At 42.0% G+C, this 20725-nt stretch overlaps 1 protein-coding gene across 3 annotated transcripts in view; it reads left to right on the plus strand.

Moving 5' to 3' along the window:
• GCGR (glucagon receptor) overlaps positions 1 to 20725 on the plus strand; it is a 114290-nt gene that overhangs the window by 48935 nt on the left and 44630 nt on the right. For all 3 annotated transcript variants that reach the window (XM_063961198.1, XM_063961199.1, XM_063961200.1), the window contains exon 2: positions 13356 to 13493. In XM_063961198.1, coding sequence (XP_063817268.1) covers positions 13440 to 13493 — 54 coding nt within the window. In that variant the 5' untranslated portion in view covers positions 13356 to 13439. The remainder of the gene's footprint in view (positions 1 to 13355; positions 13494 to 20725) is intronic.

A 20725-nucleotide genomic window follows, 5' to 3' on the forward strand; every position in this document is an offset into this window, starting at 1 on the left:
CGGAGGGTGAAGATGAGGTGGACATCTTGCCTCTGTAGAGCCAGTTTGTGCAAGGAGAGATTAATTGCTTCTTTTTTGGGGGGGGTCCAAACCAACCCGTCATATCAGTCACAGTCGTGTGGCAGACCCTGTCACTGAAATGATGGGTTGGTTAAAGTGTGCATGTCCTGTTTTGTTTATACAACATAAGGGTGGGTGGGAGGGCCCAAGGACAATTCCATCTTGCACCTCTTTTTTCTTTTCTTTTTCTTTGCATCATGTGCTGATTGGGGAGGGTTTTTTGGAAGGGACATCCTGCGTGACACTGCAGTGCCACTCCTAGATGGGCCCGGTGTTTGTGTCGGCCACTAGGGTCGCTAATCTTACTCACACAGCTACCTCATTGCGCCTCTTTTTTTCTTTGCGTCATGTGCTGTTTGGGGAGGGTTTTTTGGAAGGGACATCCTGCGTGACACTGCAGTGCCACTCCTAGATGGGCCCGGTGTTTGTGTCGGCCACTAGGGTCGCTAATCTTACTCACACAGCTACCTCATTGCGCCTCTTTTTTTCTTTGCGTCATGTGCTGTTTGGGGAGGGTTTTTTGGAAGGGCCATCCTGCGTGACACTGCAGTGCCACTCCTAGATGGGCCCGGTGTTTGTGTCGGCCACTAGGGTCGCTAATCTTACTCACACAGCTACCTCATTGCGCCTCTTTTTTTCTTTGCGTCATGTGCTGTTTGGGGAGGGTTTTTTGGAAGGGACATCCTGCGTGACACTGCAGTGCCACTCCTAGATGGGCCCGGTGTTTGTGTCGGCCACTAGGGTCGCTTATCTTACTCACACAGCGACCTCGGTGCAAATTTTAGGACTAAAAATAATATTGTGAGGTGTGAGGTATTCAGAATAGACTGAAAATGAGTGTAAATTATGGTTTTTGAGGTTAATAATACTTTGGGATCAAAATGACCCCCAAATTCTATGATTTAAGCTGTTTTTTAGTGTTTTTTGAAAAAAACACCCGAATCCAAAACACACCCGAATCCGACAAAAAAAATTCGGTGAGGTTTTGCCAAAACGCGTTCGAACCCAAAACACGGCCGCGGAACCGAACCCAAAACCAAAACACAAAACCCGAAAAATTTCCGGCGCTCATCTCTAATAGCAATGCAAATAAGATGCATTTTCATTAAAAAAAATAGGCGCCCAACATTAGCAGAGCTGCCAGTTGTCTCACGCCAGAAACTACATATGTCATTATGTGTTTAAGGGCATTAATAAGGGTTGACATAATGTATAAGGCGCATTATGTTTATAAGGACATTAATAATGTGTGTCATATGTGTAAGGGGCATTACTGTGTGGTATTATGTGTATAAATGCATTACCAATGTGTGGCATTATGTGTATAAGGTGCTTTACTGTGTGGGGTAACGTATAGAAAGGGCACTACTGTGGGAATAAAAAGCAATATGGTGTGGTGTAATGTGAATAAGGATCAATATGGTGTGGTATAATGTGAATAAGGAGCAATATGGTGTGGTGTAATGAAAATAAAGAGCAATATGGTGTGGTGTAATGTGAATAAGGAGCAATTCAGTATGATGTTATGAGAATAAGGGGCACTACTGTGAGGAGTAATGTATATAAGGTAAAGTGGTACTACTGTGTGATGTAATGTTAATAAGGGACACTATCGTATGATAAATTGTAAATAAAGTTGCACTACTGTGAGGCATAATTTTAATTGGGGGTACTATTGTGTGGCCATGCCCCTTGCCAGCAAGAACACATACCTTTTTGGGCTGGACGCCGAATGTGCGCCCTGTTCTTATTTAAATTACAGGGGGTAGGGGGAAAAAAAGGACTGCTATGGGTAGGGGGGGTGGGGGGGTGATGGTGCTGGGAAAGGGGTGCAGGGTCAGAGGCGGAACTAGTGGTGGTGCAAGGGGGCACCAGACAAAATCTGGCCTAGGGCAACATATTGGTTAGTGCCGGCTCTGCAGCTCCTAACTTTCATTTGTCAAACACATTAAAATTTAAGGCAGAAGCTGATTGGCTGGTACTTTATCTCTCACAATTTTCTCTCTTTTTCTGGGCTTTGATAAATAACCTCCTTTTGTTTTGTCCATATATATTGTAATTGAATGATCCAAAGACTTCTGTTCTGAAGCACATAATCCCGACATAAAGATGCTCATAGCTAACAGTTTACATGCCTGTTAGTAATTTGTTTGCTCATCTGTACATTTTTTTCCCCCAGTAATTCTTTGTGTGTTTTGTAATTTGGTAGGTAGAACTGCATTACCTATTTCATATAGCCTTACAGAGAGCCCATTTTATATTTTATCCTGTAACAACTATACCTTGCCTAGTTTTTGTTGCTACTCTGTAGCACTGTTTACTTTTAGACCATCTGCTGTTTACTCCTTCTTCAAGTAATTGTGGAATATACTGTACTAGTTCAGTTTAGTATCGCTGCAACCCAAGTGTTTAAGCATTAGATCCAAACTTCACCTGTCACAAAACAGCCCAGCCACCTCGTTTGTCCAATCTCTCCAGAGAACAGGCATCATGCACGGAGCACTGACATTCCACTTACATATCTGTAACTAACTCATTAATAAACAAGATAAGTGTTTGAGGATCTAACCCAGGAGCCTGTGGTACTCCAGAGTGCTTAAGCCCACACAGAGTATTTTCCATTTAATGCTATTATGTACTCTACCATATAGCCCATTTTCAATCCCGAATACAAGTGGTTATTTCCAGCTCAATGTTCCCAAATATAAAATACTATACAAATATAAAAATTATAAAGAGGTTTATTGAGAGATATTGGGAGATGTTAAATTAATGTGATTGAAGTAATGATCATACCCTCAAATATATATTTTTGGAAAATGCAGAGGTAGGTAGTTTGTAATTATTGTACTTAAAAATGTGTTTATTCCATGGATAGCTATAAAAGGCACAAATACTTTCTTTATGTGGCAGGTCCACACACTGGGCTGGATTAAGAGATGGATGCAGAGGCGATGTCACACACCTGTTTTAAGTCTGCACATGCATCCAAGACGCACACAGAATCAGATGCACTATTGTTATTCTTTATTTATATGGCGCCGCAAAGGTCTGCAGTGCCGTATACAGTACAAAAACAGCAACAGCTTGAACAAAGTAGGAAAAAGAGACTTACAGTGCGAAACATGGAAGGACATGGATTTGGTTTATAAACATTTCTGCATCAGTAGTCATAATAGTCAATCAGCAGGGCGGCGGACCCCTAGGGTTAGGTGCCATTGTAGGCAGTAGGGAGGTAATGATGGTATAAGTGAGGGTAGGCAAAGCACGGTCTGAGAATTTCAGTGGGCGTTACTGGTTGGTAACAGGGGTAGCAAAGCCGATGTGGGCCCTTTTGTGGGTGTGTTGCTGAAAGCAGATACATTCAAAGACACACAGCCACTGACATAGTACAGGTTGAGTATCCCATATCCAAATATTCCGAAATACGGAATATTCCGAAATACAGACTTTTTTGAGTGAGACTGAGATAGTGAAACCTTTGTTTTTTGATGGCTCAATGTACACAAACTTTGTTTAATACTCAAAGTTATTAAAAATATTGTATTAAATGACCTTCAGACTGTGTGCATAAGGTGTATATGTAACATAAATGCATTCTGTGCTTAGACTTGGGTCCTATCACCATGATATCTCATTATTGTATGCAATTATTCCAAAATACGGAAAAATCCGATATCCAAAATTCCTCTGGTCCCAAGCATTTTGGATGAGGGATACTCAACCTGTAGTCCATGCCCGGATGGAGAAACTGCACCTGCCATAGAGCTGGTGCAAGTGTTGCTGGTGCTCCGATGGCGTGTCTAAATACGCACAGTGACTGAAATCCACTGTCCTAAGATGCTGCAAGTGGACATGTCATTTAGAAAAAGATGTGACTGCAGCCATGTCTCCGCTCACCTCAGAATCAGACCCACTGACTGGACATTGGGCTGGCAAAGGAAATCGGCCCAAATTTCAACAAGACATCTCTTGTTTACTAATATGAGCACTGGAACTGACGTTGGACATGGTTGGTTACATAGAAACATAGAATCATAGAATTTGACGGCAGATAAGAACCACTTGGCCCATCTAGTCTGCCCCTTTTTTTTTATCCTTTAGGTAATCTCAACCCTTTTTGAACCTTAATTCTTTGTAAGGCTATTCATATGCCTATCCCAAGCATGTTTAAATTGCTCTACAGTCTTAACCTCTACCACCTCTGATGGGAGGCTATTCCACTTATCCACTACCCTTTCTGTGAACTAATTTTTCCTTAAATTTCCCCTGCACCGGCCTCCCTCCAGTTTCACTGTATGTCCTTGAGTTCTAATACTTCTCTTCCTTTGAAGAATCTTTCCCTCCTGAACTTTGTTAAAACCTTTGGTATATTTGAAAGTTTCTATCATGTCTCCCCTTTCCCTTCTCTCCTCCATACTATACATGTTAAGATCTTTAAGCCTTTCCGGGTAAGTTTTGTGATGTAGGCCATGCACCATTTTAGTTGCCCTTCTTTGTACACTCTCTAATGTATTTATATCCTTCTGGAGACCATGGGGGGTCATTCCGAGTTGTTCGCTCGCAAGCTGCTTTTAGCAGCTTTGCACACGCTAAGCCGCCGCCTACTGGGAATGAATCTTAGCTTATCAAAATTGCGAACGAAAGATTAGCAGAATTGCGAATAGACACTTCTTAGCAGTTTCTGAGTAGCTCCAGACTTACTCGGCATCTGCGATCAGTTCAGTCAGTTTCGTTCCTGGTTTGACGTCACAAACACACCCAGCGTTCGCCCAGACACTCCTCCGTTTCTCCAGCCACTCCCGCGTTTTTCCCAGAAACGGCAGCGTTTTTTCGCACACACAAAAAAACGGCCAGTTTCCGCCCAGAAACACCCACTTCCTGTCAATCACATTACAATCACCAGAACGAAGAAAAAACCTTGTAATGCCATGAGTAAAAAACCTAACTGCATAGCAAATTTACTTGGCGCAGTCGCACTGCGGACATTGCGCATGCGCATTAGCGACTAATCGCTCCGTTGCGAGAAAAAAATAACCAGCGAACAACTCGGAATGACCCCCCATGGTCTCCAGAACTGGACACAGTATTCCAGATGAGGCCGTACCAATGACCTATACAGTGGCATTATTACTTCTCTTTTCCTGCTACTGATTCCTCTCCCTATGCAACCAAGCATCTGACTTGCCTTTTTCATTGCTTTGTTGCTTTGCTTTCCTGCCTTTAAGTCACTAGAAATAGTGACTCCTAAATCCCTTTCCTCCTCAGTAGTTTCCATTATAGTACCCTTGATACTATATTTAGCCTTTGGGTTTTTGAGACCCAAGTGCATGATTTTGCATTTTTTAGCATTAAACTGTAGTTGCCACATCCTTGACCATTTTTCAAGCCTAGCTAGGTCATCAATAATTTGTTTTACCCCTCCTGGTGTGTCTATCCTGTTGCATATCTTTGTATCATTTGCAAAAAGGCATGCTTTCCCTTGAATACCATTTGCAATGTCACCAACAAAGGGGGTCATTCCGAGTTGTTCGCTCGTTGCCGATTTTCGCTATGTTGCGATTAGTCGCTTACTGCGCATTCGCAAGGTTCGCAGAGCGCATGCGCTTACTTATTTTACACAAAAGTTAGGTATTTTACTCACGGCATAACGAGGATTTTTCATCGTTATGGTGATCGTACTGTGATTGACAGGAAGTGGGTGTTTCTGGGCGGAAACTTGCCGTTTTCTGGGCGTGTGCGAAAAAACGCTGGCGTTTCTGGGAAAAACGCGGGCTTGTCTTAAGAAACGGGGGAGTGTCTGGGCGAACGCTGGGTGTGTTTGTGACGTCAAACCAGGAACGAAACTGACTGAACTGATCACAATGGCTGAGTAAGTCTGGAGCTACTCAGAAACTGCTAAGAATTTTCTATTCGCAATTCTGCTAATCTTTCGTTCGCAATTCTGCTAAGCTAAGATACACTCCCAGAGGGCGGCGGATTAGCGTGTGCAATGCTGCTAAAAGCAGCTAGCGAGCGAACAACTCAGAATGACCCCCAAAGATATTAAAGAGAACTGGTCCGAGTACAGATCCCTGGGGTACCCCACTGGTAACATTTCCCTCCATAGATTGCACTCCATTTACTACAACTGTCTGTTTCCTATCCTGCAATCAGGTTCTTATCCATTTAACTATTTTATAATCCACCCCCACGATTTCAAATTTATTTAGCAGTCTGCAATGTGGGACAGTGTCAAATGCCTTACTAAAGTCTAGATATGTTACATCTACATCTCCCCCTTGATCTATTATTTTCATCACAGAGTCAAAAAAGTCAATAAGATTTGTTTGGCATGATCTCCCACCAGTAAATCCATGCTGTTTTGGATCCTGTAAGTTGTTTGATTTTAAGATATTCCACAACTCTTTCTTTTAATAGTTTTTCCATTACTTTCCCTACTACTGATGTATGGCTTACTGGTCTGTAGTTACTTGCTTCCACTTTTGTACAGTGGAACTACATTCACTCTTTTCCAGTCCTCTGGTATGGCACCTGTATTTAGTGACTGGTTAAATAATTCTGTTAATGGTGCTACCAGCACATCTTTTAGCTCTTTTAGTATCCTTGGGTGTATCCCATCTGGCCCCATTGATTTATCCACTTTTAGTTTTGAAAGTTCAGTTAGGACCTTCTCCTCTGTAGATGTACTTTCATCTACCTTATTTTTATGAATGTCCTTGCAACTTAACTGTGGCCCCTTCCCTTCTGCTTCTGTAGTAAATACTGAGAAAAATAATTATTTAGGTGATCTGCTATTGCCTTGTCTCCCTCCACCAAATTCTCACTCTCTGTCTTAAGTCTTATTATTCCTCCATTTGATTTTCTCCTTTCATTTATATACTTAAAAAAAGTTTTGCCCCCTTTATCTACTGACTGGACCATTTTCTCCCCGGCTTCTGCCTTTGCACGTCTGATCGTTTTCTTAGCATCCTTCTGTCTGTCAAGATACACCTCTTTGTCATTATTATTTTGAGTCTGTTTGTATTTCCTAAATGCCATCTTTTTTGCTTTCACACTAGTTGATACTTCTTTTGTGAACCACATTGGCTTCCTTTTCCTTGGGCTTTTCCTAACCCTTTTGATACAAAGGTCAGTTGCCCTTAGTATTGCACTTTTCAGTTTTTCCCATCTCCCCTGCACCCCTTCCAAGTTCCTCCAGTCCGCCAATGAATAACTTAAACATCTCCCCATGTTTGCAAAGTCAGCATTTCTAAAATCCAACACCTTTGTTTTTGTGTGACAGGCGTTGGATCCTGTCTTTATACTAAACCATACTGCTTGATGATCACTGGATCCCAGGTGCTCACCCACATATATGTCTGATATCCTGTCACCATTTGTAAGAATTAAATCTAATATTGAGTCTTTGCGAGTGGGCTCCCTCACCAATTGCTTGAGAGATGCTCCCTGTAAGGAATTTAGAAATGTGCCACTTGTAGCTGAACTTGCAAAGGATCCCTTCCAATTTACATCAGGTAAATTAAAGTCTCCCATGATTATGACTTCTCCCTTTAAAGCCATTTTAGAGATGTCCAACAATAGGTTCCTGTCCAAATCCTGCCCATGACCTGGTGGTCTATAGATCACCCCAATGTGAATAATGTCCTTCTCCCCGGTTTCTGTGGTGACCCAAAGGGCCTCAGTTTTGTCTTCAACATTTTTTATTAAAGTAACATTAATGCTTTTTTTTCACATACATTGCTACCCCTCCTCCTATTCTTCCCATTATATCCTTCCTGAATAAATTGTTTCCTAGTATAGCTATGTCCCAGTCATGATTATCATTGCACCATGACTCTGTAATTGCCACAATATCCAGGTTATCCCTTGTCATTATCGCAATTAGCTCTGGAATTTTGTCTCCTAAGCTCCTAGCATTTGCACACATAGCTTTAAGAATTTTGTCTTTGCATCTGTTATTAGTAGCTATGTCCAGACAGTACAAAATAAATGACAAGTTTAAAGTTGAAAGTACCTGTTTGGTGATGTTGCTCAGTGTTTGGTATTTTTTTTTTTTTTTACTAATCAGGAATCACACCCTGTCCTTTACACCACGACTACACCTCACTAAATGTAAAGATATAGTACATCTGACCACAAATGGCCAAATGATCAAAGGAGGTAAACACCAGACAGCATGCAGTAATAAACTGTTTCACTGAACAACTTAACCACACATGCAATGCAAATTACAAGCAAATCATTACATCAAAAACATACATGAGTTTGCATAAGAGAGAACTGTAGTGAGCAGATTGGGAATGTCTTTTCTTTGTTTAAAAGTCAGATAATATGCATAAGATGAATTACATACTTTTGAGGCATTAAGGCAGTTCTTATGTCATAGTTTTGGTGTGTTGTTGTTTCCCTTCTGTTTATCTTCGGTTTAACGCAGGTATAACGCTAATATTATACAGGTTGAGTATCCCATATCCAAAATGCTTGGGACCAGAGGTATTTTGGATATCGGATTTTTCTGTATATTGGAATAATTGCATACCATAAAGAGATATCATGGTGATGGAACCCAAGTCTAAGCACAGAATGCATTTATGTTTCATATACACCTTTTACACACAGCCTGAAGGTCATTTAATACAATATTTTTAATAACTTTGTGTATTAAACAAAGTTTGTGTACATTGAGCCATCAAAAACAAAGGTTTCACTATCTCACTCTCAGTCAAAAAAGTCCGTATTTCGGAATATTCCGTATTTCGGAATATTTGGATATGGGATACTCAACCTGTAATAACACTTATATGTCAGCACTTCTATGGAAGCACTACCAGCCGACGGCTAACAGCCATATACTAGACTTTAAATAGGAACAATTGCCATGTAAATGCAATGATTGCAAACTACACCCAATACAATCCCCCTTTAAAGCTAAGGCCACTGGTTCACTGCTGAAATACAAAGAAAGCGCAGACAGGGCTATTCTGCGAGGGTTTTCTACCTTTTCACATTTTACCAGGTGCACAGAGACAGGGGAATCGTGGCTAATTACCTAGGCCTGTTGGAGGGGCCTGGGGCGGGCCCTGGCCAGCTATTTCAGTGCCAGATGTTCCCCTTTGCTGCATGCGGCTGCACATAGTATTTTCTTATATATATTTTTTTTTTCCGCAGGGAGTGTGGTCCCTTCTGTCAGATTTGGCAACGTCCCCTTCAGTACCTGGGCTTTTTGGCTGCCTCAGTTACCCTGTACTTTACCATAATAGTTTGTTATTGCAAATGTTTCATGGTTGATTTCCTTTGGATCCCTCCCCCTTCTCATCCCACAGACCAAACCCTACCCCTATCTATGGAAGTGTTACTTAGCCACTTGCTGCCATCCCAGATGGATAAATGCAGCTTTTCATAGTTATTAGAAGCCAACACAGTCAGACCCTAGCCAACTAACTCCTAGCTGGTACCACGAGCTCCCTAATACACTATTGCTTCCAACACACACCTGTCTCATAAGAAACAATATAAGTATGCTTGAGAGCTGAATGAGGAAACAATGATGCTGTGATGACAAACTTCAGGTCTTTACATGATGACATAAAACTAAAGGCAAAAGATCTTTTTAAAGTAGTGTAAATACGTTATTCTTTCAGGTACAGATTGTCCTGTCAAGGAACAAGGCATATTTGCCTAAGCTTCTGGAAATGTCTGAGAGGCTCCTGAATTTCCAGGAGGGCTCCCAGACTGCCAGGAAAGCAGTAAATCCTCTTGGACCCAGTCAGTCCTAATGAAGTGGGAGAGGAGAGAGATTAATGCTGCAAGTTGTTGTGAACTGTATCATCAGGGAGTGTGGGTATGGGGTCATTATAATTTGAAATGTGTCGATATACCCTTGCGTGGGATGAGGTTAAAATACCAACAGTCAGAAGAACCCCAGCGGAATCACAAAGATCAGAATCCTGACACATCCCGCAGGTAAGTACCGTGGTAGGTGTTTCGGTTAGGCACTAGGCATAGAGGTTAGGGTTAGGCTGCGGGGTGGGGGAGGTTAGTGTCAGGATTAGGGGTAGGGTAGAAATACTTACCGGGTGTTGGAATTCTGGCTGTCCGGATCCCGCTGTCAGTCTTCTGATTGTCAGGATCCCGACTGCTAGTATTACGCACACAGCTCCCCTGCACTTGTCACTTGGGTGTTCTCTCCTGGAACTCCAGGATATGGTTATGTGTCAATCAGAATCTGTATCTTGTTTGATCCATAAACCTTTGTCCCTGTTTGAAACCGAAAAAGTAAAACAAATGACACAATGTAGTGCACACTGTATAATGAAATATGATAATTAAATAGAGCAAATGGGAAAGGTAAATAGATGGACAGTATTTGCACCAATGTCCGTCGGTGGTTGCTTTAGTGAGCTGATTATGAATGTGTTGTGAAGTCACTCAAATTTGAAAGATGTTACTTCTTCAACTTATCAATTCCCATAGCGTAAGGATGCTCAAATATTAGGATAGGTAACACAAACAGTGCACAGGGAGAAGAAAGTGACAGGAATTGTGCCAATGCACTCCCTGTGTTAGGAGAACATTGTATTCAGGACAGTTATCCTGCTGATGACTATTGGTGGCTTTTGGATGCTGTAGCTTTGTGTTTCCCAATCATTCAACTCTGCTTTGGAGAAATGTTCTCCTCTATTACATGTAATGTATAGGATTTTATCTGATTTGAATTACTGTTGGTGGAAATAAATAAAAAGGGCATAATAAAAAGCAATATTGCCTTTTGTAAAGTAAAAAAGTATATATTTTTGAAATAATCCTCTGGCACAAACAGGGAATGGAGAGGTTGAGTGGGTAGAAGGATGGAGGTCACACAGAAATAAGCGTTAACCGCTCTCTCGTGGTTTGACCAAGTGTATGTAATTGAATAGGTCCGGGCACTCAGGGGGTCCATATGATGAAGAAGTATGAAGGAGGGCAGAATTGGAGCAAAACATATATCATTTATTATTTTGTGTAAATCTTTGTTGAAGATTTTGGGCCTAATTCTGAGTTGATCGCAGCAGCAAATTGATTAGCAGTTGGGCAAAACCATGGGGGTAATTCCAAGTTGATCGCAGCAGGAATTTTTTTAGCAGTTGGGCAAAACCATGTGCACTGCAGGGGAGGCAGATATAACATGTGCAGAGAGAGTTAGATTTGGGTGGGTTATTTTATTTCTGTGCAGGGTAAATACTGGCTGCTTTATTTTTACACTGCAAATTAGATTGCAGATTGAACACACCACACCCAAATCTAACTCTCTCTGCACATGTTAAATCTGCCTCCCCTGCAGTGCACATGGTTTTGCCCAACTGCTAAAAAAATTCCTGCTGCGATCAACTTGGAATTACCCCCCATGTGCACTGCAGGGGGGGGGGGGGCAGATATAACATGTGCAGAGAGAGTTAGATTTGGGTGGGGTGTATTCAAACTGAAATCTAAATTGCAGTGTAAAAATAAAGCAGCCAGTATTTACCCTGCACAGAAACAAAATAACCCACCCAAATCTAACTCTCTCTGCAAATGTTATATCTGCCACACCTGCAGTGCACATGGTTTTGCCCAATTGCTAACAAACTTTCTGCTGCGATCAACTCAGAATTACCCCCATTGTGCTGTTTCTCATTCCTGTGCCCCATATGTCACTGTCATACAAACCAGATTTACAAGCTCACATGTAGCTTCTATGATGGAAGCACATCACCATGAGAGGCTTTACCCTGGAGATGACTAGATTCATGTTTTGGGTGGAACTGCTTTCTACAACCTCGGTTTAGTAATCACTAATACATACAGTGTAACACTACTGTGTATTTTTGTTCTTACTGTAAATATATAATAAACTCCACAAGAAGAAACCAAACTCTTAAACTTATTTTAAAGGGAAGTTCATATTCTTATTAAATTGATTGTGCTTATTATTCTGCGTGTTATAAACAGTGCATATTTTAGCACCTGCTCCATCATTTGTTTTTGCTTTTCCTGAGGGAACAGACTTCAGGAGTCAACCCATGGCTTAACTTAAGCCATGGACTTAACTGGCCCTTAAAGTTGCCTGCAGCCATAGGAAGTGGTAAAATAAAATGGAGTTCTGTTGGAATACATTGTACACTATACTGCAGGGAACTTTGAATTTTTTAATTAATGCTAAACCATTTTTAAAATGAGAACAAACTACACGGTTTTGTCCACCTTGTCCTCCTTTGTGTCTTATATTCAGGGTTGCCAAGATGGGGAAAGGGGGTTGGAGGACAGGTGTGCAAGGGAGGTATTACAATACTCCCAAGATGGCGCAGCCACCTACTGTAGGGAGCACCCCAAACAGTGTTGCCACTCGCGCACTCATGACCGCACCCCAGAGCACTGCGGTAGGCCCGATATAGTCTTTGTATATCGGACAAAAGATTCTAGCATTTCTTTTACAGAAAATGTAAAATTGCCAGAACACTGGTAGATTGCAGCCATTAGAAGAAAGACCCTCTATGCATAATTTAGTTCTAAAGCGCAGCGGAATTTGCTGCGCTATATAAGAAACTGTTAATAAAATTAAAATAAATATTGATTTTACTTATTGTTGTTGGGTATATTGTTTCTGTTTCCAAGATACTATTCTTTCTTTTTATTTTTACGCTAATTTGAGCATTGGGGAATTGTCTTTCCAGAGTTTATGGGATATATTCCGTTAGTGACGAATTTCCGACAGTTGTGTATAGAATAGCGGGCCCGTTTTTGGATCCATTTTCGCCTATGCCGTTTTGTTTTTGTCGAATCGGCATGGGTGAAAACAGACCTAAAAACAGGCAAAAACACCTGCAAATTTGACAAAACGCGTGTATTGGTGGCAAATTCGCCAATCCACGTGGTTTTCGCCTATGCTGGATTTTTCAACCAGTCGAGAAAATAACACGGGTATTGAATAGGTCAAATTTAAATTCAACCTAAAAACGCGCGAAAAGTGCAGTTTTTTTCGACTGGTCAAAAAAATGCCGCTAATTGAATACCCTTTAGCTCTCATATTTAAATATAATCATCATAAAATGAATTGGAAATATCTTAGAAATTTCTGATGTTGTTAATAAATTTAAACGAGAGTGATCTCCTTTACAGAAAACAATACATACCGTATTTCTGAATATTTACAAGAAAATAAAGTGAGTTTGACCTGGAATGTGAGGAATATGTGGAATGTGGGGAATATGTGATAATACGGGGAATATGGCAGATTGTATGATCCTAGCGTTAACTTGTGTTTTCCCTTCCCTTAGCAAGGGCTCCAGTCTTGCAAACTACCGAAAGCTCCTTCGCAAGAGAGCATAAAATTCTACAGATGAGGTTGTCAGTGCCCAGTGATGCCCCGGCCGTTCCTCCTCCGTGTCTTGCTGGTGCTGATAGTGCTGTGCCAGGTACTGTACATAATCAGAAGAAAAAAATCCTTCTGTTCTCTCATCATGTACACGCTGATCTTCTGCACACACTGTATGTGCAGCATGTCCTGGCACCCCTCCAACTGTGCACAGGAGGGAATGACCAAGCGTGCAGGTCACATCCTCCATACAAGAGTGCCACATGTGTTATATATGTATGTAAATAAAAATGACAGTTCACAGAGGAGATCTTTCCAAAGCATTTTGTGTCTTAGTTTAATACGCATGGAAAGAAAAACCTATTATTATATACATATATTTATTAACATGTATTTTTATAGTACACATACTGTGCTTTACAGAGAATATTTCAGTCACTCACATCATCAGTCCTACCACGGTGGAGTTTACAATCTAGAGAAGCATTGTAATCAAGATGAATAACAGTGGTATAACCAGATGTTCCTAGGCCTTGTCCAAACTCTGAGCCAGGACCTGTTTTACAGGCTAGAACAACAGCACAGAGATATGCAAGGAACACAATTTTATATTTACAGATACCTGCAGATATATTGGTACAGGTGACCCGACAACTGACCCGTCATGCTGGCCGCAGGAACCGCCGACAATGACATTACAACTGGGCGGGCAAATTTAAATGCCCAGTTGTAATGTCTGGCCAGTCATATTGAGCAGCCAATTGGTAATTGTGCATATCTTACCAACTGGTTACTCGGCCGATGGGCAGTCACTTGACCCATCAATTAGTCAGATGTGTACATAACATAAGAATTTCTCCTTTTGTATGCCAATTGAGAGTTTTTCATAAAAAATAACCTTCTGGCAGTAAATGATGAGCATTTATTATGATTATTATTATTTCTGCATTGTGGAACACTGGGTTCCACAGGGAATAGCATCGCTGTGTAGAGTAGGATCTTGATCCGAGGCACCAACAGGATAAAAGCTTTGACTGTTCCCAAGATGCTCAGCGCCGCCACCTCTATAACCCCGCCTCTGTGTACAGGAGCTCAGTTTGTAAGTTGGTGCCTGCAGTGCAGGCAGCTAACAGGCAGGGCTGCTCCAGCAGCCCTGAAATAGCTTTTTAAAGTAAATATAGAAGACTTCAAGGGCTGCAGCAGAGGCACTCTCAGTGCTAGATGTCATTCTGACATCTCCTGCTGCAGCTCCATCACCTCCCCCGGCGGCGCTGTATACTCCCGCGCCCTGGTTGCCGGGTACTTGAAGCGGAGGGCTCCGGTTCGGCAGGTCAGGCACACACACTCACCGCAGCTCTCCGGGATCGCATGGCCACGTCTAGGGAGGAGGTAATAGGGTCCCCCAGGCGAGACTCGCTGGAAATCGCAATCCGGCGCGGCCATTAGGAGGCGGGCCGCGCGTGCTGGCGTGGACACTGTGTTGGTACAGGGACCCCACTAGACCACCAGGGTAGGGGCACAGGTCGGTTTTACTAAAAAACATTTTACTAAGGCCCACAGTACCCGGTGGTGAAGTCCAGCAAGGGGATAAGGCTTTGACCTGTATTCCCTCCCCCAGCCCCAGGGTGCCATTTACAGTAAATGTTCCCGCTTTGGAGCTGCATCTCTATTTCCCTCACTCCCTGTCAGTGTTTGAGCGCCATTACACACATGTAATGCTGATTCTGGGACTGCTGGGCAATGTCTCCTCTGTAAAGCCGCCTGCATCATCAGCGCTGTGCATTTACAGGACACAAGTATTCTACATGTCGTTTAGACAGTGTTAGTAAAGAACAAGTGCATTACTATAGGGATATTTAGTACAAGTATCCTGTGATATACATCCAGTCTTTACTGTGCATTGTTATATCTATATACCTATATAGCTTTACTTAGTGGTACAGATGGTACTTAGTATTGCTAGTCCAGTGCAGTTTTATTGTTGGTAATAATTTCTGCATTGTATATGTGACTGTGTGTGTGCATATAGCTGCTGCGTGATCTCTTTTTCATGTATCCCACACATATTGCTATCCCTATATTCTGTACCCTGAGGGGGACTAAGTGCGTCAGGGTCCTCATAAATGTAGTTTTTCACAAGATATACTACTATAGTATTTTTCTCTGTGTTTTTACGGTCACCACATACCTCTAAAATCCTCTATTTGTGCTCTGCTTTGCAGTCACAATATACAGGGGTTTTTGTCAGGTAATGTGTCTGCTTATATTGTACTGTTACACCCTCAAGTTACGCTTACATATAATATCTGCTAAACAGGGTGGTCGATCTATGGCTGATCCTGCACCATGCAGTGCTGATGCCACGGATTATTTGGAGGAAAACATAGCAGCTGAGGGTTCAAGTACTAGGGGTTCTATACCCCCTGGTCAGTTTGCCGCAATGGGGGCAAATTAAGACCCACCTTGGGCTGCTTTATCTTATTTACTGACTACGCTAGTAACTAGACTTCCCCCTATGGGACCTTCTGTGCCATTACAGCCACATATTGTCCCTACAGTTAATCTGCCATGGGCAGATGCTCTGTCTTCTCAGTTACAGCAATTAAATCAGTCTCTGACTAAGCAAAATCCTGACTCTCACCCGTCTAAGACCAAGGAGTCATCTAAACGGGCCATTACTTCCTCACAATCCACACAGGTTTCGGATACCTCATCCGATGTAGATTGCGCTTACACTGACCCTTCAGACACTGATGCAGATGCTTCTGATGGGTAATCTCTGACTCAGGTTGATGTTCCTGACCTCTTGGAGGCTATCAGGCTCAAATCAATGATGACGATGAGCCTTCAGCTACCTCTAAGAAACCAGATAAGTTTAAACGTCAGAAGGTTACTAAATTAGTTTTAACTTATTCTGACCACTTGGTTGACTTTTGTCAGTAATCCTGGGAAAATCGAGGAAAGACATTTGCTCTGTTTAAAAAGATGCTAGCCCGTTATCCCCCCGCTGCAGAGTTAGGTAAATATTGGGAAACACCTCCGCCGGTGGATTCACAAGTCACGCGTCTGGTGGTGTCCTCTGCTCTGCCTGTCACTATCATCACCTCACTGAAGGAACTGACGGATAAGCGTATGGAGGGTTGCTTGACGTCCATTTACACTCTTGCTGGAGCTGTACATAGACACAGTATGGCGCCCTCTTGGGCTGCTAAGGCTATAGAGGCCTGGGTTCAGGAAGTGACAGTGGAACTACCATCTGATTTTCCTGATAATGCTAGACAGTGTCTTTCATACATTATTGCAGCCTCTCATTATATTCCAGAGGTGACATCTGATGCGGTATCCTGGCAGCCAAAGCATCTACTATGTCTCTTCTGGCTCACCGGATCTTCCAGGTTGCGTCCTGGTCCATAGATCTGGACTCTAAAAAGACCTTTTTTGGGGTAGAGCGCAACAAGATTGTTGCTAACTTGGCATCAGCTAAGACTGCATGTCTGCCTAGTACTTCTTCTTCGGCTCCGAAGACTAACAGTACTTCCTTTAGTTCCTTTTGACCTCCAGGTAATGCAAAGGGTCAGGCGTACCCGAAACAGGCTCGCACTTTCAAAACCTCTAAGCCCGAACCTAAACGTGCCTGGGCTGCCCGTCAGCCTGCTTCCAAAACAGACAAGCCTGCTGCATGACGGGGCAGGCCTCCCCCTGGGGGATCGCAGGGTGGGAGGCCAACTTCTATGGTTTGATCAGAAGTGGTTACTGACCACTTCGAACGCCTGGGTAAGGGAAGTTGTCCCTTCCGGATAGGCCGTCTCTTTCAAGACACGTCCCCATCTCCAGTTTTGCTCACCAAACATCCCTTCGGATTAGGTGAAGGCAAAAACTCTTCATTTGGTGGTACAGTCCCTCCTGGACACAGGAGTGGTAGTGCCAGGGCCTCTGGCTCAGAGAGGCAAGGAGTACTATTCACCGCTGTTCCTGGTACTGAAACCGAATGGTTCCTCCCGGCCCATTCTCAACCTCAAGTCCTTGAACAAATTTGTGTGGGTCTCCAAGTTTCGTATGGAAACTCTTCGCTCTATTGTTCTGGCTTTGGAGCCCGGGGACAATATGGTCTCCATGGACATACAGGATGCTTACCTGCATATTTCTATTGCCATGTCGCATCAGCAATACCTGTGGTTTGCTATTGGCAACCTCCATTATCAATTTCGGGTGTCACGGCGCTGCCGGCCAATTCCACAAATACGCCAATTTGAGAACTGCCACATGCGCCGTACGGGGGTCACTTTTGACACACGGGATTACTTAACTAGTTTCAGCTACCACCAGCAAAGACTTTTCAACATCTTACGGACGTTGCAGGCATCTTTAACTTTACCTGTCACACACACACACTGCAATACTTAGAAAAATATGTAGGCGTGAGCCACACACAGGCTTTGAGTTCATAAGAACAACAGAATCAGGACTAAAATTAGGATTTTAATTTCAAGAATACTTCAGAGCTTTAGTTACAAAAAGGTTACAAAGATTATTACGAATATTTTAAAAACACACACAGAATACAGCAATCTCAATAAATGAAAAGGAAATAAAAACTTACAGAAATTAATTTTAGTTATTTTTGCGCTGGGGGGACTTCACAGAATAACTCAGGTCACCGCCAACAGTGTTGAATCCCCAAGAGGTCACAACTTCTATTTTCATGAGAGGGACAGATATAGTCTCCAGCTTCATCAGGCCCCCTCCCTTGGGATTTTTAACTACTTTCCTGCTGGACAAAACACCTACACCAGGTTTACATTTTGTTGGTGATAGAAAGAAGCACAGGAGAAGGGGAGGGGGTGTAGCCCAAAGGCATTGAAATCTCCTTCAAAGAGAGTGAGGTCTGGGAGGATTTGTACCTTGTCACCCCTGGACAGCTTTATGACTAGCCAGGAAGTTTTGGCTCCGTTATCTAAACATGTGGACTCCTTTTACTTTCCATCAGGTAATTGATCTGGCCATCTCCCTCTTATCAGTATTTATAACCTCTGGTCTGGTCATTGCACATGTCATCTCAAACTTTATGGTCTGCAGATCTCCCCCAGCCTGGACCTATGGAGGTCAAATGCAGGATATTGCCTGTCAGCCATGTTGTCACATTTAGGCTGAAAGAATACAAAATTATATATATACAGTCACTTGAAAATAATATTGGTGATTATTCCTGCAGGTAATCACCACACCTTAGATCACATATAATTTGTTATCATCCTTTCTGTATTTAAACATGACATCGGGCCTTACCTTTTGGATTGACCACGGCTCCGCGAGTATTCACAAAGGTCATGGCGGTTATAGAGGCCCTACTCCGCCGTCAGGGTGTCAGGATCCTACCGTGTTTGGACGACTTGCTGATCCTGGCGAATTCCCCAGAAATTCTCCTCCGTCATCTGGATTTGACGGTCCAGTTTCTGCAAGCCCATGGGTGGCTCATCAACTGGAAGAAATCTTCCCTGGTCCCTGCTCAGAGCATGGTGCACCTGGGGGCATTGTTGGACAAGTTACTATAATACTGGTCGCACAGGTAAATTCATATTTAGTAAATGACCCCCATTTTTCAAATTATCAAAGATATTCCTTATATTCTTCCAGAAATTGGGGGGTGCTACCACAGGCAAGGTAAGTCTACAAGAAAAAAAAAAGAGAAGAAAGAATTCGAAATGCCCTATGGTGGTGCACACAGTCTTGTATTAAGATATAACTTTTATTGAATTATATGTTAAAACCAGCGAATATTAAAAGGAAAGTAGAATCGTGTAAATAGAAAAGAAATAGTGTTTAAAATAAAAGTGCTGCGCACTAGATGTCACCGGATTCGCTCATGTATTGCTAGCAAAATCTATAGATGGTCACGAGTGTGTCAAAAATATTCCATGTCTATGTGTGTTATATTATACTTTTTAGATAGCTGAGAAAGCTGCAAGAATAAATGTCCCACAAATTAATTGTATTCCTTCCCAGGATTCCAGATGTGGGATCGTTGAAACCAAATTCCAGATATCACCTTATGTGGTGCTAATGATTTACTATATATTTTGCTGAATTGTCTCTCAATAAACTGATCAGAATGCTAAATGTGTACTGTGTCTCTCTGTATCTCAGAGTTAATATACAAGCTCAGTCATAAGGTCTCAGTAATGTCTGTGTGTTCTAGCTCCATGAGCAGTGTTGTATCCACTGAGAAAGGAGCATATGAAACATTCAGATACAAATGTATCCACTAAAGGGAAACAGTTATTAAGCTCTGACAGTATCCAATCTTTTACTTGTCACAAGATTTTATCATAGCTTCGCTATGGCTCATAGAGAGCTGTGACAATTAATGATAATAAATGATCAGAAATCTTTTTAACCAGATATTGTTGTACATGATATTTGTTCTCTTGGGATCCTTATATTCAAATAGATGTTTAGTGATCTAATTCGGATCATAAGAGTGGTTTATTCCTCTGTGTTATAATAGGGATGTTAAGGGCTCAGCACACTCTTATTTGGATGTAGGCTCAAAGTATCAATGTAAACATGGTTCGTTAATGTATCATGTTAAGCCTTCAAGGTGTGTATATGATAGTGAGTCTTACACCAGGTGCCTAAGTATATTAGGCGCCCTCTGCTGCCCTTTTATTTGGGAGGATTATATATACAGTGAGTATATAGCACTTGCTGTGAATGGGTCTGTGATCACTATAGAGTTAATGTGAGTGTAAAATGTGTCATTAATATCCTGACACACATCCAGCTTTTTATTAAATAATTTTTGATGTGGATGTTATATACACATTAAACATCTTTTGGTGTGCGTATCAGGGCTTTATTATTCAGCCTTGTGAACACCATTTAATACCATTCATAATACACAGTGTTATTTCGGCATGGTGAATTATTATCATCAGCATCTAGTTGTGCAATTTCCTCCCTGTAACTCCCACACTTTGCCTGAACTGAAACACTTGCAAAATCAATGATTTCTGATATAGATACATATGCACATTAAATGTCTATTGACCATATGGATTAGAACCTTAGTGTACTGCCTTAGTATAAGGTTCAGTATGGTTCATTACACATGTGTAATGAACCATACTGAACCTTATACTAAGGCAGTACACTAAGGTTCTAATCCATATGGTCAATAGACATTTAATGTGCATATGTATCTATATCAGAAATCATTGATTTTGCAAGTGTTTCAGTTCAGGCAAAGTGTGGGAGTTACAGGGAGGAAATTGCACAACTAGATGCTGATGATAATAATTCACCATGCCGAAATAACACTGTGTATTATGAATG

This window comes from Pseudophryne corroboree, chromosome 3, assembly GCF_028390025.1.
Source record: "Pseudophryne corroboree isolate aPseCor3 chromosome 3, aPseCor3.hap2, whole genome shotgun sequence".
In the NCBI taxonomy this organism is placed as follows: domain Eukaryota; kingdom Metazoa; phylum Chordata; class Amphibia; order Anura; family Myobatrachidae; genus Pseudophryne; species Pseudophryne corroboree.